Below are 16,732 nucleotides of genomic sequence, written 5' to 3' on the forward strand. Positions count from 1 at the left end.
GGAACAGCTCATTATGAAAACTTAAAATTGCTATATATTTTGTCAGGGTCGAATCAGAAAAAATGGTATTGGAAAAAAGTGTTTCTTTTGACTTCAAGAATCTACTGTTAGAATATTTGTACGAGTATGTAACTAATTGAATAACTTGATGAGTTGTCAACATAAATGCTAGGAATGATGAATTAATATACAGAATATTCCAGACTGAATAGATAAGCCTGAAACGAATGAAAGTAGAGTAGTTTGGCACTCCGAATGAAATACAAAAAAGTTTTTACGTTACTTTTATCACCTTCACAAATAAATTGAATACATAAGTTATACTGTCGTTTGATGTTGTTCGTAGGATATATGTACATCAAATCGTAAGAAAAGCTACACTGTCATTCGTTGGAAGAAGAATTTTAAACTCAATTCAACTCTAAGCATTTTCAATCGAAATTTAAGGAACAATCAAGATGAAAGCGGGGCAAAAAGACTCCTTTATGTCCCACATTCATGCTGAACCACCCTCAATAGGTAGTTCAGGAGATTAAACTTTTTTCGAGGCAATACTTTCAGTACTTTCACTCCAAGGAATCTCTGCTCGGTTGTTTCATTTTGAGGTAGTTCGTTCAGCAACTCAAAACCCTGAAAATCGAAGCTATTTTGTGTTCTTTTGATTGGGTGTTGTGACTAGAAGGAGTACCAATTAATTTCAAGTTGAAAAGACACTGTTTTATCAGTTTTGCAAGTTAAGGAAGGTCACAATTGATTTTTCATAAACGAACATTTCGTAGACAAGAATCAGCAACTTTTGAAACGGTCACAAACTTCCTCAACTTTCGTGGAGCAGTATATGTTTATTGCTGGCCACGTTAAAAAATGTTATTCAGCGAATAGCTCTCTGTAGCTGGCTCGCTCTGATACTCCAGCGATAGCTCTTATAGATCTCTTTGAATCTTCAAGTCCTCGATGAAAAATCCGAGTTTTTGTCCATTTTAAAATTCGAACAAAATTCTCGTAAGTAATTGAATGCGTCTGTGAGTTCTTGAAACGTAAAAAATGAGTCGTTTTGGTGATATACTGGACGCTCATAGTGGATTTAACGCAAAAGAGAAAATAATGGTGGGCAATTGCGGTAGAATTCCATCGTTCTTATTTCATATCCCCAACAAAATAACAAGTCGGGAGAATTTAATACTTTAATGCCGGCTCTACATAATCAACGCGACCTATTTAATCTCGTGGTGACACATTATGTGTGGCTTTATACAGTCTACTGGAAATACGAGCTCCTATGGAAGGATTTGATGAACTTTATACCCTTTTGATGTCTGAACGCCGTCTTCCCCCGAAGGAAAATACATAGTTTAATGCATCTTAATCTTCTTAAATTTCCCGAGCGAAATGTCCAGAACGAGACGATTGTAATTCCCAAAGTTGCGAGAATCCGGAAAAAAAGTACAATTAAAAGGGGGGAACGGAAGCAATTCTGGTGATTTTGGGATTTGCACGTTGTCGATCACGAAAAGCCGTTTTCCCCCTTACATTATTCATTCTCGTTTCTTCGCTCTTTCTGAAACCGAGGAATATTTCTACTACGATCTACTCTCGATAAAATAACACATTTTTGCGTTATTATTGGTGTATTAACGAATTTCAGTCAGCTCTAGCAGTTTTTGCGTTTTTTCCAATCTATATTCGCAATGTATTAAAGTACTCGATTAAAATATCAGTCAATTATAATCATTCATCAAGAGCATCAACAATTCTTGCAAAAAAAAACTTTGGGCCCTTACCTGGATGCTGATACAATAGACTGGAAATTTAACACTTCAGCCTCAGCAATATATCAACCTCAATATAATACAGGGTGAGTCTTTGACTCGTACAAATATTTCAACGTTAGATTCTTGTGGTAAAAAGAAATACTTTCTTCCTATACCATTTTTTCCGATTCGGACCTGATAAAAAGATATAGCCATTTAAAATTTTCATAATGAGCTGTGCCACCCCTGGAAAACAGAATTACCTCCCGAATAACTAACTAAATCTGCGACACTCACATCTGTGGATCTTATGAACATAGTTGTATTCAGCCAAAGTACCCAATTTTTAAAATTTCACAGATACTGTTAATTTTTGAACATATGAGGAATAATAGCTACAGAGAGCTATTCGCTGAATAACATTTTTTAACGTGGCCAGCAATCCACATATACTGCTCTACGAAAGTTGAGGAAGTTCGTGACCGTTTCAAAAGTTGTCGATTCTTGTCTACAAAATGTTCGTTTGTGAAAAATCAATTGTGACCTTCCTTAACTTGCAAAACTGATAAAACAGTGTCTTTTCAACTTGAAATTAATTGGTACTCTCTCTAGTCACAATTTATGTTGCATTTGTGTTGCGAACTCATCAAGTTATTTAATTAGTTACATACTCGTACAAATATATTAACAGTAGATTCTTGAGGTCAAAAGAAACACTTTTTTCCAATACCATTTTTTCTGATTCGACCCTGATAAAATATATAGCAATAGTTCTCATAATGAGCTATGCCACATCTGGAAAAACATAATTACCTTAGAATAGCTAGCTTAATCTGTGACTACTACACATCTGTAGATCTTTTCAAAAGAGTTGCATTCGGTACTCAATTCTTTGCTGTACAAAACTGACAAAACAGAGTCCTTTCAACATGAAATTAATTGGTACTCCTTCTAGTCACAACACCCAATCAAAAAAACACAAAATAGCTCCGAGTTTCAGGGTTTTGAGTTGCTGAACGAACTACCTCAAAATGAAACAACCGAGCAAAGATTCCTTGCAGTGAAAGTACTGAAAGTAATGCCTCGAAAAAAAAATTATTTACTGAACTACCTATTGAGGGTGGTTCATCATGAATGTGGGACATAAAGGAGTCTTTTTGCCTCGCTTTAATCTTAATTCTTCTTTCAATTTCGATTGAAAATGCTTAGAGTTGAATTGAGTTTAAAATTCTTCTTCCAACAAATGACAGTGTAGCTTTTCTTACGATTTGATGTACATATATCCTACGAACAACATCAAATTACAGTAAAACTTATGTATTCAATTTATCTGTGAAGGTGATAAAAGAAACGTAAAAACTTTTTTGTATTTCATTAGGAGTGCCAAACTACTCTACTTTCATTCGTTTCAGGCTTATCTATTCAGTCTGGAATATTCTGTATATTAATTCGTCATTTCTAGCATTTATGTTGTGATCTCATCAAGTTATTCATCATCAGTAGTATCTTGAGGTCAAAAGAAACACTTTTTTCCCATACCATTTTTTCTGATTCGGTCCTGATGAAAATATATAGCCATTTTAAGTTTTCATAATGAGCAATGCCACTCCTGGAAAAACAGAATAACCTTCAGAATAACTAGCTAATTCTGTGACACTTTTAAAAAGAGTTGCATTAAGGTACCCAATTCTTCGAATTCCACAGATATTTTCAGTTTTCCACCATCAAATCACTCAAAAACGAAATACGAGAATATATAAGGAATTCTTTTATTTAACGAAACGTTCAAATATTCATTAGATAGCGTCCAACCTAGTTTCATGAGTTGGGTTCTTTGAATTTTTGCTATTTTTATGGTACGTAATGGCAATAATGAGAAATTCATTTCATTCGATAAAACCGTTCGTCAGATAGAACTGAAAATCACATTTTTTATGGTTTTTCGACAGTCTGTATCTTTCAAACCGAGCCGATTCTCGAAAAAATGGTAAAGGAAAAAGGTGTTTCAAGAATCTGCTGATAAAATATTTGTAGGAGTCAGAGACTCGCCCTGTATAAGTAATTATATGACCTGAGCGAGTTTCGAACTGATTTTGATATTTCACATCTTTACAGGGTTTCTTCAGAACCACTAAACATCAACCGTATGTTTGAATTCCTTGAAAAGTATACCTCAAGATTTTGGAAAAAATCTAAAATTGGGAATGAACGTCAGCCACCTGTGATCAACAAAATAAAATTCTATTTTACTTTTCATCAAAAACTTGAAAAAGACAAGAAAGTTTTTCAATTGAATGGGCTTTCTAACAGTTTTTAATTTTCAAGGAATTCAAATAATTAGTTGATGTGTAGTGGTACCAGAGACATTAAACTGAAATCCAAAGAAGGGTTAATCAGTGTTGAATAATATGAAAAAATTCAAAAAAGTGAAGATTTGTTGTCGCATTGTCGATTGTATTTTGAATAACACTGCTCAAAAATCTTTTATAGGTCTGAATAACTGGAAGATCACCATTTCCTTACTTAACGTTTAGTTTTGGGACACCTGTATATTATAGAAAACCAAAATTCAAAAATAAATATTTCGCTACAGTTATTGTCCAGCTCTCGGCTTGGTCTCGAAGCAATTAATAATGAACTAATTAATAAAGGTTTAAAGAAAACCCCTATACGCCACTGCTGATGTTATCCGGCTTCATCTTTCATAATTCATATCCATCCGGCACGAAAAGCTTTTCAACTGCATACTTGATCATCTCAAAACAGAGAAAACATGTAATTCCTTCCCTCGAGTAAATAAAACTGTGTTTTTCTGGATGAAAGATAAAATTAATTTATCAATGTTACATCGATGCCATTACTAAAACGTAAGTATCATAAGGGTAAACGCATAAAGATTAACTGGTTTTATCGATTTCATTCAATATGTTTCCCTCCAATGTCAACCTGGAAGGACATGTTTCATTTTCTTCACAAGTCAACCGAGAAAAGTCTGTTAAAGTGTGCCGTTTCGTTGAAATTGGAGGAAACTATAAATTACTTTTCCATTTCCTCGGTTTCCTCAACTCAAATAAGAAGTGGTTATGCACGAGTATAAAAGAGTAAGTGCGTATATAGGACTCTTTCTTTTCAATATCCATTTTTGATAACTTTATTTGAAACGTATGATTGTGAATTAAAAAAAATCAGTCGAATTCTCCAATTCAATTCTCTCACGAACATTAAATTATACAGAGTAAATCATAGCTCTGTATACAAGTATACAACATTGGTGTTCCTTGGGGTTTGCTGGTTTTACATGATCCGTTTATTAACATAATTTTATTTCATTTATAATATCACCCTTCGAGTACTTCCATTGAATAAATATTTAACATATGCTCAATTTTCACACCTTCAGTTCTTCACTTGTGAATCATTACTTATCTACTTAATTTCATGCTGCAAAACATAAATAATGACAGATCCTTTTCATTCCTCACTAACTTCAAATAAATTCAACAATTGAAATTGTATCCTTATCGTTAAAAAAAAATATTGAAGAAACATCAACTTATTCAGGAATGAAGAAATCTGACTCTGAAATAATTCAGGCAGTTTTAAAATGTAATGTCAAGAGGAATTTGTTTATAATTTTCTGCTACACTCGTGCTATGGGGCAAAAATAAAATTTATAGATAATAAAAGTAACTGATAATAATAAAGAATATCGAGAGGTTCATCATTTTTTTAATGATCAATATTTTTTTTTAATATACATGTCTCAAAACGAAAATTATAATTAAATAATAATAAAAAAGTTGTTTATAATTTTTTCATGGTCAATTACAAAATAATATGTTAAATGTATATAAAAAAAATTTTTGAAAAATTGAGCTCAACTGCTTATAACGTTCAAGACTTGGCTGTGTCTCAAAATTATTTTGTTCTTTCAATAGTGAATATTGCAATAATTTCGAGACTTTTTAAATGGCAAAACTGAAAATGCCGGACTTTTCTACCCTCCCCCATATATAATTGATGTTTAATTTTCATCTCCTCAAATACCATTATGATTCTTCACATACAGAGTGAGTAAAAAAAAACGAACAAAACTCAAAATTTCTGTATTCTCTACTTTGTAGAAAAATTCCTGAATGGGTCAATTCTTATTTAAAATTACGCAGCTACAATTCGAGAATTTGTCATTCACCCTCTAGGATAGGTGGAGGGTAGTTGAAGTTGAGTTTTTTGAAATAGCAACCCTAACTTTTTGTGAAGGAGGATGGGGACGGTTTTTTTAACCTTTTTTTTTATTAAGTAGGGGTAAAATGATTAAACTAATCGAATTGGAGTTTTCACGTTTTTTGTGGTCAATGATATACAGTTTAGGAATGGTTGTTGAAGTGTGTGCGTTTTTCATAGGATATCAATTGATAAATTACCTCAAATGAAAATCGCAATTAAAAAAATAAATGGAAATGTATTTCTTTATCGGAATGACTTTTGTTTTTGCAAATTTCAGCTCACGAAAACGAACTGAATACTAATAAAGCAAATGAACGTGATACTCGTTTTGTTCATTTTTTTTTTTAATTTAGATTAGATTGCAGAGACTTGTTATTTTGTTATTTTTGTACCTATTTCAAAGAATGATCTCAGAGGAAATAATAATACTGAAAATATTTCTGACATAACAATACGTGAAAATTCAGATCCAATTCATCCCTATGATAGAAAAAGGGTTGATAAAAAAAAACAGCAATGACCATCAAATAATCCTCAACAACAAAAAGTCTATCCATTTCTGGCACAAAAGATAGGGTTGCCATTTGAAACTCAATTACAAAAACAACAACAAACCACAAACTATTCAAGAAGAAGATATTCTCGATCTTGATGGACACAGAACCCTGTTATCTAGCCTAGAAGACTATTTAGAAGATAACTTCCATTTGCTTTCATCAAGTTCCAGAGCTCCAATGAACTCCAATATCTGAAATAGCTTCAAGTAGGCTAAAGCCCTTATTCTTCACCCCAAGTAGAGGCTAGGTGACAAATTCAATTATGAAAGTTGCGTAAATTTATATGTAAGATATTTAAGATTGACCTGTTCTGGCATTTTTCCACAAAACCGTAAATAAGTACGGAAGACTCTTCAACCACCGTCTGAGTTCAATTCAACTGGATCAGCATTCAATTTCGAGTTCCTAGTGCTTTTTTTCGGAAATAGAGTGTTCAAGGCCACTCAGGTCAACTCAATCGGTTGAGACCATTTCAGCCCAAAATCTTGAATTCCTTCAGACATATTTGGGAAAAATGATAACACACCCCCACCTTTTTCCGTTCATAACCCAAACTGTTTCTTGCAGGAGATGGAGGCGAAGACCAAAACCTTGTGTCCGATAAGGTATCAGGTTACGAGACCAACCTGTACCTTTACTCGGAAGAAATGGAAGACCGACCGCGTATCTCAACCCTCATCAGCTCCCTGGCCAACTACTCCAACACCATTCCCCCAGCATCTAACGACCCCGATGCCAGACCTGCACCCGGTGGTGCTCGGATGGGCACCCTGATAGGGGTGTACCTACCCTGCATCCAGAACATCTTCGGCGTAATACTTTTCATTCGGTTGACCTGGGTTGTTGGTACAGCTGGCGCGCTGCAAGGTTTCCTCATCGTCTTATGCTGCTGTTGCGTGACCATGTTGACAGCAATCTCGATGTCCGCTATTGCTACAAACGGTGTTGTGCCTGGTGGTGGAAGTTACTTCATGATATCAAGGTCCCTCGGTCCAGAGTTCGGAGGCGCTGTTGGTATGTTGTTCTATACCGGTACAACGCTTGCTGCAGCAATGTACATCGTCGGTGCTGTCGAAATTATACTGGTAAGTTCCCACAGGAATCGACACCAAAAGGTGGTAGAGTTATTGGTTTAACCAGGCTGTTCTTTACTCAGCTTTGGTTCAGCCTGGGACTGAGTGAATTGCACTCAAGTCTGCACTGATTTGGTGTCATTTGTTCGTTCCTCTCCAACATTTTTCCCTTCCATTCTTCATGTCTTACTTCGTAGTTAGCAAAAAGGAATGCTTCTTTTCCAGACATATATGGCTCCAGGTTTGTCAATATTTGGCGATGTCAATAAAGACCCCAGTGCGATGTACAATAACTTCAGAGTTTATGGAACGGGTTTGTTGTTGGTGATGGGCACTATTGTGTTCATTGGGGTGAAATTCGTGAACAAATTTGCAACAGTAGCTCTGGCGTGTGTCATCTTTTCAATTCTGGCTGTGTATATTGGTATCTTCTACAACATCAATGGAAATGATAACTTATTGTAAGAATTGAAAGACTGAACTTCCATATGCGTTCAATGCTGATTTTATCTTTGATTACAGCCTATGTGTTCTTGGAAAACGCCTGTTACAATTAGAAAATATAAACGATTGTCATAAAAATGCAACTGGTTTTCTTAGGAAGATATATTGCACTAACGATAGCATCACCTCTTGCGATACTTATTTCCGTGAACACGATACCCACATTGTCCGTGGTATCAAGGGTTTATCTTCAGGAGTTTTCTTCGGTAAGTTCTTCGATGTTTGCCACTTTAATATAACCCCATTACAACTTGTTTCCAGACAACATTTACGATAGTTTTCTGGAGAATGGTCAATATATCGCGCAAACCAAAGCTCCAGAAGACATCGAGAAGATGGAAGGACCCACCTACAATCAAGTTTACGCCGACATCACAACCTCATTCACCCTCCTGATCGGCATCTTTTTCCCCTCTGTAACTGGTATCATGGCTGGCTCGAACAGATCTGGTGATTTAGCAGACGCCCAGAAGTCAATTCCAATCGGAACCATTTGCGCCATTTTAACAACATCTACCGTATATTTATCTTGTGTTCTTTTATTCGCTGGTACAGTTGATAATCTGCTCCTTAGAGATAAGTAAGTGAAACGCTGAGTGAAAGTTCGTTTTTACTCACAGTGAAATTTTTAGGTTTGGTGTTTCCATAGGTGGTAAATTGGTGGTTGCAAACATGGCTTGGCCAAACCAATGGGTAATCCTCATAGGGTCCTTTTTGTCGACGTTAGGTGCGGGTCTACAATCGCTGACAGGAGCACCGCGTCTGCTGCAGGCTATTGCGAAAGATGGAATCATACCCTTTCTAACGCCATTCGCTGTTTCTTCAAGCAGAGGAGAACCAACAAGAGCCTTGGTTCTCACGCTACTGATTTGCCAATGTGGTATTTTACTGGGCAACGTCGATTATCTGGCACCATTGTTGTCAATGTTTTTCTTGATGTGTTACGGCTTCGTGAACCTGGCCTGTGCCCTGCAAACCCTTCTCAGAACACCAAACTGGCGACCCAGGTTCAAATACTACCACTGGTCTTTATCCTTCATTGGTTTATCCCTGTGTGTAGCTATTATGTTTATGACCTCATGGTATTATGCCCTTATCGCTATGGGTATGGCTGGTATGATCTACAAATACATCGAATATAGAGGGTGAGTTAACTCCGGTACTTTCTGAACATGATATTAAATTAACTCTTCCTTCTAGAGCTGAGAAAGAATGGGGTGATGGTATCAGGGGTATGGCTCTGTCGGCGGCAAGATACTCCTTGCTCCGTCTAGACGAAGGACCTCCTCACACCAAGAACTGGCGGCCTCAAATTCTCATCTTGGTCAAACTGACCTCAGATTACGTACCAAAATATAGAAAACTGTTTTCGTTCGCTTCCCAGTTGAAAGCAGGTGAATACAGTTAAAAACTAACGTGACCATTCTTGGGCTCAATCTTGTTTTGTGGTTTTCAGGTAAAGGTCTGACGGTTTGTGCTTCGGTCATCCACGGGGATTACACTAGGTCCTATGGAGAAGCAATGGCTGCCAAGCAAAGCTTGAGGAAAACTATGGATGAGGAAAAAGTGAAAGGTTTCGTGGACATCCTGGTGGCTCGAAATATTAGCGATGGGTTATCTCACTTGTAAGACTGATCAATAAGGGGAGTAGAAGGGAGTGTAATGTAATTTTTCCAGAGTCCAAACGACAGGTCTTGGTGGGATGAAACCGAATACCGTCATCTTAGGTTGGCCCTACGGGTGGCGTCAGTCTGAAGACGAAAGAACATGGCAGGTTTTCCTACAGACAGTCCGTAATGTAACTGCTGCCCATATGGCCTTGTTAGTCCCCAAAGGCATCAACTTCTTCCCGAATTCCACAGACAAAGTTGTTGGAAACATCGACATCTGGTGGATCGTTCATGATGGTGGCTTGCTGATGTTACTTCCGTTCTTGTTGAAACAACACCGAACCTGGAAGAACTGTAAGATGCGGATATTCACTGTTGCCCAACTTGAGGACAATTCCATCCAGATGAAGAAGGATTTGAAGACTTTCTTGTACCATCTGAGAATTGCCGCAGAAGTAGAAGTGGTGGAAATGGTTAGGTTTACTCCCGAATTGTTTTATGCAATAATTTCGAGGTATTTTTGTAGATGGACAGTGACATATCCGCCTACACTTATGAACGGACATTGATGATGGAGCAACGTAATCAGATGCTGCGAGAGCTTCAGTTGAACAAGAAGGAAAGCTTAGGCCTTGTAAGTCATGGAGAACAACCATGAAATACTATATAACATTGATAGTCGTGTGGTTCTTGAGCATGAGTCTACTGGGAAAGTATGTTAAGTGAAAAAATTTAGAATATATTGAATTATCTCAAAATTTCTGTTCTGCCACATAAAATCAATTGATAAAAAATTTAATCCATGCCACGTACTCAGATGGAGAAACCAAAAATGCAAGATGCACATGGTCTGTGGGTGTATTTTGTTTTAAGACATCTTGTATACATATGAAAAGAAAATATTTTAAGGATATGCCCATTGTCTATCCTATCGATAGCTTGTATAGAAAAAAATTATGGACCATGTGCAAACTTTTGGGTCATATAAAGATGACCTGAAGGTTTCATTTTTCTAACGCAGGGAGTGTAGTGGTTTATGAATTCGTTTCAGTGAAAAATCATATAATTTAGTGTACATACATTGATTCAGTATAGATCATGCGTACCAGGAACCATACGATCTTCTAACTTAGGTGTTATATTGACCATTTTCTGAAGGAAATGTAACGAAAATGTTTATTTTCACTGCAAGGTTCAGTCACTGGCGGATTTCAACGAGATCTCAACCAAAGAAAATCTACCACTGGTAAAAAAAAACCGTCGTATTGATGAATTACGCATTGATTTGTGCACGATTCTATTTATTTTTACATTCGCCTAGAATTTCATCATTCTCACATCATCGCCCATTTGCTATATTCTTCCCTTAGGGTTATATCACTGCGTTTATGTCATCGTATCATCATTATCCATTTTATTATAGCCGCAACGAATTTTAGTGTTTATTTCGAATTCATACCTTTTTTTTCACATAAAGGTACAGTCTATAGTAGATCAGCATCATCAGGATCCAAAGATAGCCTCGAAGGTAAGATTCCAAGAACCAGGTTCTGGAGGCGAGGAACCACCGAAGGACAACAAGAATTGTGAGGCTGAACCAACAAATGAGGTTTGTTTCACTTAGTTCTTTCTATCGTTTCACGTATTTAGTACCTATCTAGGGAAAACTTCGATAGTTAATCGATTTTCACATATGCGCAATCAAGATCCGAACAATGATCGAAAGCTACTCATATTTCATATAGTATACTATACAGGGTGAGTCTTTGACCCATACAAATATTTCTATTATTTTAACAGTAGATTCTTTAGGTCAAAAGAAACACTTCATGTTCAAAAATAAAATAATATCAGTGAAATTCGAAAAATTGGGTACTTTGACCGACTGCAACTCTTTCTAAAAGATCCACAGATGTGTAGTGTCACAGACTTAGCTAGTTATTCTGAAGGTTTTTCTGTTTTTCCAGGGGTGGCACAGCTCATTATGAAAACTTAAAATGGCTATATCTTTTTATCAGGGCCGAATCGGAAAAAATGCTATAGGAAAAAAGTGTTTTTTTTTGAGCTCAAGAATCTACTGTCAAGATATTTGTACGAGTCAAAGACTGACCCTGTGAACTACTTATATGTGGATTCTGCGATGTTCAGTCAATCTGGACTACATTGTCATAACATATAAAATCGATTTTCTTGACTAAGTAACAATAAAGTATTCCGCATGCGCCGAATGATTACATTTCCATTTTTCGACAAATTATCGAGGATTACTTAAGTCTTCAATCTTTTTATAAATCAGTAAAAGTTTGAGATAACTGATAGGTTTAGTCGGTTGATGTTCAAACCTTTCCAGCCAGTGAATCGAGATGAAAAACCAGGCGATTGTGATAATTCAACCAGTGAGAAGGAAGACCCTTCAGAGAAGGAATGTAACGATGAGAAGAAATATGATTCAGCGGAGGAAGAAAAGAAACCAACCAAGATTACACCGTAAGCAGTCTTACTTTCATTTTCCTAAGGTCCTAGGTTATCGATTTCGAAGCTAAGTTCAGTAATTCTCAAGTGCATAGGTTGCTTCTCAACCAGTTTTAGAGTATGTCTATTGATAGGATGGGACAAAACCTGTTTGAACTTCCTATAACGTCTCCAAAGCAAAAATTTCGAAATTTGGTGTTGTTTTTGTCAACTAGCCCTCACACATTTTTTTACAGGGATGAAGGAAATGTCAGGAGAATGCACACTGCAGTCAAACTGAACGAAGTGATAGTGAATCGTTCTCACGATGCTCAATTAGTTATTTTGAACTTGCCCGGTCCACCAAAAGACACCAAATTGGAGAGAGAATCCAACTGTGAGTACAGGACGAAATGACTAAACTCAACAAGAATATTTATTGTTGTCCATTATTGTAGACATGGAATTCCTTGAGGTGCTCACCGAAGGCCTAGAGAGAGTTCTCATGGTGAGAGGGGGTGGACAGGAAGTTATCACCATCTACTCATAATCTGTGACACCAATTTTTGTCCGATTTTTAAATCACGAAACTGACTTTAGCTAATCATTTGATAAACTTTCCCTCTGGTTAGGTAAAGTTTCCAAAGAAATACTGGAGAGTAAAATAGTAAATAAGATAGTGATTTTATCGAACCGTTTTTGTTAGTTCGTTTTGTATGTTATTGATTCCAGGTTGTCTTTATACCACTCATATGAGTTTGTTGGTCCAAGTAAGATTGATAAATATATATTTAATTGGAAGAGTTAGAAAGTAGATGGATCCGGTAATGCAGTTGACAGCTTTTACGTGATTTTTTGTCCAGTCATACTGAAAGCCAATGTGTAAAATCAAAACGTACTTCAACAGTTTCCAGAATGAAGATAGAAGTAGCTGACTATTATATGTAACCTGAATTAAAACAAGAAGCTTAATCTTACCCAAAGTATTAACTTGTGTCTTGATCTATATCAATCTTTATCAAGTAACTATTCTTGACTGAGCCCTTCTCATATTCAAGGAACTGCGCTGATATGAATACATGTTTTTTCCAATAAAAAATGCGTGAATGTAACGAAGCAATCTGTTTGGAATTGAGTACTGAAAATTTCAAGTGTAGGTACTTGATAAATTTCGAGTATATTGGGTCTACATGAAAGATTATTAGAATGGATAGAACAGTATCAATATTAGGTTTTGCAGTTTTAGCTCTCGGTGGATTGTAAGGATCCTAAGTGCCAAAGAGTCTTAGATATTCGAATGTACCACTTAAACTATCAGAAATCTTCATCTCTCATTCGATTTAACACTGTGACAATGCGTCATTCGATATTATAGTCACAATTCAGAATTTAGTCACTTTCGATCAGTAAAATTGTCGCATTGTATACATCTAAAAATATAAGTACCTTTCAGTTCTAAGTAGATACATATATGAAGTAATTTAATAGTTATGAACCTATTAAACTAAGGACATTAACTGAGCAATATTAATATAAATTACTGTATTTATATGTCAAATTATGAAGTGATAGTTTATTATAATATATACAGGGGCGGATTGCCAATTATTATACTGATCAATTTTCTTGATGATCAGAATACATGAAGATAATCTATCATTGAAATTCATTCTCTTTTGACTACAACTATTCCTTCCAAGGAATATGAAGGATTTGCAATGAAAGGAAACAGTTTGACGGTATTTCCAGTGAACTCATACTTTGGGGACATAAAATGTATAATTGATAAAATATAGATATATAAATATAATAACCAATATATTTCTATACTCGCCCTTTTTGTCAAAAAAAATTGTGTATATACTCCAGAAAAGAGAACACATAATGAACATTCAAAAACCCCATTATGATAAAGAAGGCTTCTACTAGTGTTCCTTCTTTTTCAATATTACTTTTAATCCTTTCACATTCGTTATTTGTTCTGTCTAAACTTGTAACTAAAAGTCTTGATTTTATTTACGTGTGTAAATCTTTTAATATTTATGTACTGTTTTATGTATATCGAATACATATATAGGTATTTTTGATTCGAAACAATTCGCCCCTCATATCGTAGGTCTTAGATAAATGGATGTCTTTGAAATTTATATTGTTGTTTTGAAATATAGAGCACTAAATGTTGTTAGAACTTAGAAGTTTAGATCGTAAAAAATTTGCTCATATTGACATGGTCAAGAAATCTTCGCGCATGCACACATATATGAGTACTTAAATGTTCATATGAGTGTCCCATTTTAGTGTGACATTTTCGAAATTAAATTTGAGACCACCAATGATGGCGTTAAAGTGCCATTCAGATATGAATGTCACAAAAAATGGGGCATTTTGTATTTCTGTGATGTGTGGGTAATCAAAATTCAAAGCCTGTTTCAAATGTACAATCTTTATATACTAAAATTATGCTGTGGTCTACTGATAATTTCACCCATGAAGTAATAAATTGGTTCGTTTCGAGACCCTTATAATGATTTGATGTCTTCATATACCGCACCATTAGAGATTTTGATCGAAGCCAAAAATCGTTTGTAGCCCATTATTTTGACGCACTCCAACATTAATCTGGTCGCAGGACTAACTGTTGGAGTGGATAGAAAGCTGTTCCTTTGAAATATTAGTCCCTAATTTTTATTAAAGTTTTCCTTGATAACTAGAAATTATCGGTCGATCTCTAAATGGAAATTGAGAAAACGGATTATCCTATCAGTGGCACTGCTCAAAAGTGTACACAATTGTGACAGCTAAAGCAAGCTGTGACCGCGCTAATAGCGCATAGATAGTGCACTAGTGATCTCAACTAGCCTTAAAGGTACCTTGATATATTGAATTCTATTTATATTTATCTATATATTATATATTTCACTGAATTAGTTACTATTAGATAACGCCATTGAACATCACCTAGTCGTATTTAACGGTGCCTCAGAAAGGTGGCGTTTTCTATTATATTATATTTTCACTATGAATCTAAAATTGTTGAAATTTTTTCCTATTGCGAGAGATTTTTTTTCGCCAATATATCATTCGGATCTTTTCGAAATTGTTTTATTATGAATTGGTCAAAACCGCAATCATCATCCAGACCAATATAACTAAATAAATAAAGAATAACACCACAGCAATGTTGATGCTGAAAAAGTGCCAACAATTTTAAAAACCAATTGTTTTCGACATATCAGGAAGAACAAAGCACAACCAAATATTGGCTCATCATCTCAACAAATTGAATAAAATCATTCAGGAGTAGCAGAGATAGAATCTTTCATAAAACGACTCACAAGTCAAAGGAATACTAAATCTTTTATCGAAATTAATTCAATACGTGGTGGACTATATGAAGTCACAGAAATCTTATATATTCATAGGTACAGTTGAACCATCAGAACGCTGAAGAATACACTTCTAATTTTTTTAACTGTATACCTACCTTAAAACTAAAGAAAATAGTTTGAAAACTAAGAAATTAAGAGTTTCTTCTAAATATTCAACATTTCATCATTGATGTGCTTCTAAAATATCACGCATTTTACACTTACAGTCGATAAAAGCCTGATATAATATAGCAAGCATATTCCATTGCGTATTGAACTAATTTTAACGGATTTTTTTGAGCTGAAACTAACTCTACGAAATGATTTTATTCAATCTTTATACTCAACTAGATACTACTTGAAATAGTTCACATGGGGCAATAGATCTTCTCATAATTTTTCATTCAAACTTTCTGCAAAATGGAAGATGGCTTTGTTCTGAATGAATCATTTAGTAATAATATGAAGAACTCAATTGTTTAAGTAATTTTTTATTAGATCTCCAATGCACAAGAACCAAAAGGAGGTTGTTCCTTTTTATGGTTCTTTTTGAATGATGGATAATTTTGATCTGTTAACATTATCTGATTACACCTTATTTTGACGATTTGTTCATTGGGTGAAGTATGAAATAAATTATACATAGTGATGAGCCTTTTTATTTATTATTTTTTATACCTATATAGTAGTATCATAGAGTGAATCTTATCAACTCTATCCTATCTAAATATTTGAAGAGGGAAATGAAATCATTTTTCGATATTCAAAAAACTATTTCCCTCTGAATAGAATAATTATATGCTCAAATACTTAAATTGTATGTTACTTCCAATCAATGAATAAAGGTGATTTCTATGTCTGAAGAGTGTTTTTAATCAGAATCAGAAGAAGCAAACTCAGTTTAGTCGTCCACTGGTTCAGTACTTTGTTAGTATTCAATCAATACCTCTCAATTGACCCTGTGAAGGTACAGAATAAATATTTCAAGAAAACTTGTAATTTGGGTAATTCAGTACTGAATTGGAAAGGTACAGAAGGAAAGATCTAATTCAATCCTGAAATAATTCCAGTGTAGCAGCGATATGTAGATAGGCACGCCATCTGGGATCTGACAATGAATATTCTATGGCAGCCGTGCAGATTCCTTTTCAGTTTTGCTACCCACCTAGGCTAGTTCAATAAACACCTGAT

General features: G+C 35.2%; 1 protein-coding gene across 6 annotated transcripts in view; it reads left to right on the top strand.

Moving 5' to 3' along the window:
• Positions 1–16,190, top strand: part of LOC123321288 (solute carrier family 12 member 6) — an 82,938-nt gene extending 66,748 nt beyond the window's left edge. For 2 of the 6 annotated variants that reach the window (XM_044908752.1, XM_044908753.1), the window contains exons 2-15: positions 7,103–7,620; positions 7,834–8,069; positions 8,131–8,318; positions 8,374–8,692; positions 8,745–9,257; positions 9,313–9,506; positions 9,569–9,737; positions 9,790–10,195; positions 10,249–10,356; positions 10,915–10,968; positions 11,200–11,331; positions 12,073–12,209; positions 12,431–12,570; positions 12,632–16,190. In XM_044908752.1, coding sequence (XP_044764687.1) covers positions 7,103–7,620; positions 7,834–8,069; positions 8,131–8,318; positions 8,374–8,692; positions 8,745–9,257; positions 9,313–9,506; positions 9,569–9,737; positions 9,790–10,195; positions 10,249–10,356; positions 10,915–10,968; positions 11,200–11,331; positions 12,073–12,209; positions 12,431–12,570; positions 12,632–12,723 — 3,206 coding nt within the window. In that variant the 3' untranslated portion in view covers positions 12,724–16,190. Of the gene's footprint in view, positions 1–4,358; positions 4,619–4,674; positions 4,857–7,102; positions 7,621–7,833; positions 8,070–8,130; positions 8,319–8,373; positions 8,693–8,744; positions 9,258–9,312; positions 9,507–9,568; positions 9,738–9,789; positions 10,196–10,248; positions 10,357–10,914; positions 10,969–11,199; positions 11,332–12,072; positions 12,210–12,430; positions 12,571–12,631 lie in introns of those variants that run through there. The other 4 variants (XM_044908756.1, XM_044908755.1, XM_044908757.1 and 1 more) reach the window with 4 other exon arrangements.
• Positions 16,191–16,732: the final 542 nt, after the last annotated feature.

This window comes from Coccinella septempunctata, chromosome X, assembly GCF_907165205.1.
Source record: "Coccinella septempunctata chromosome X, icCocSept1.1, whole genome shotgun sequence".
Classification (NCBI taxonomy): domain Eukaryota; kingdom Metazoa; phylum Arthropoda; class Insecta; order Coleoptera; family Coccinellidae; genus Coccinella; species Coccinella septempunctata.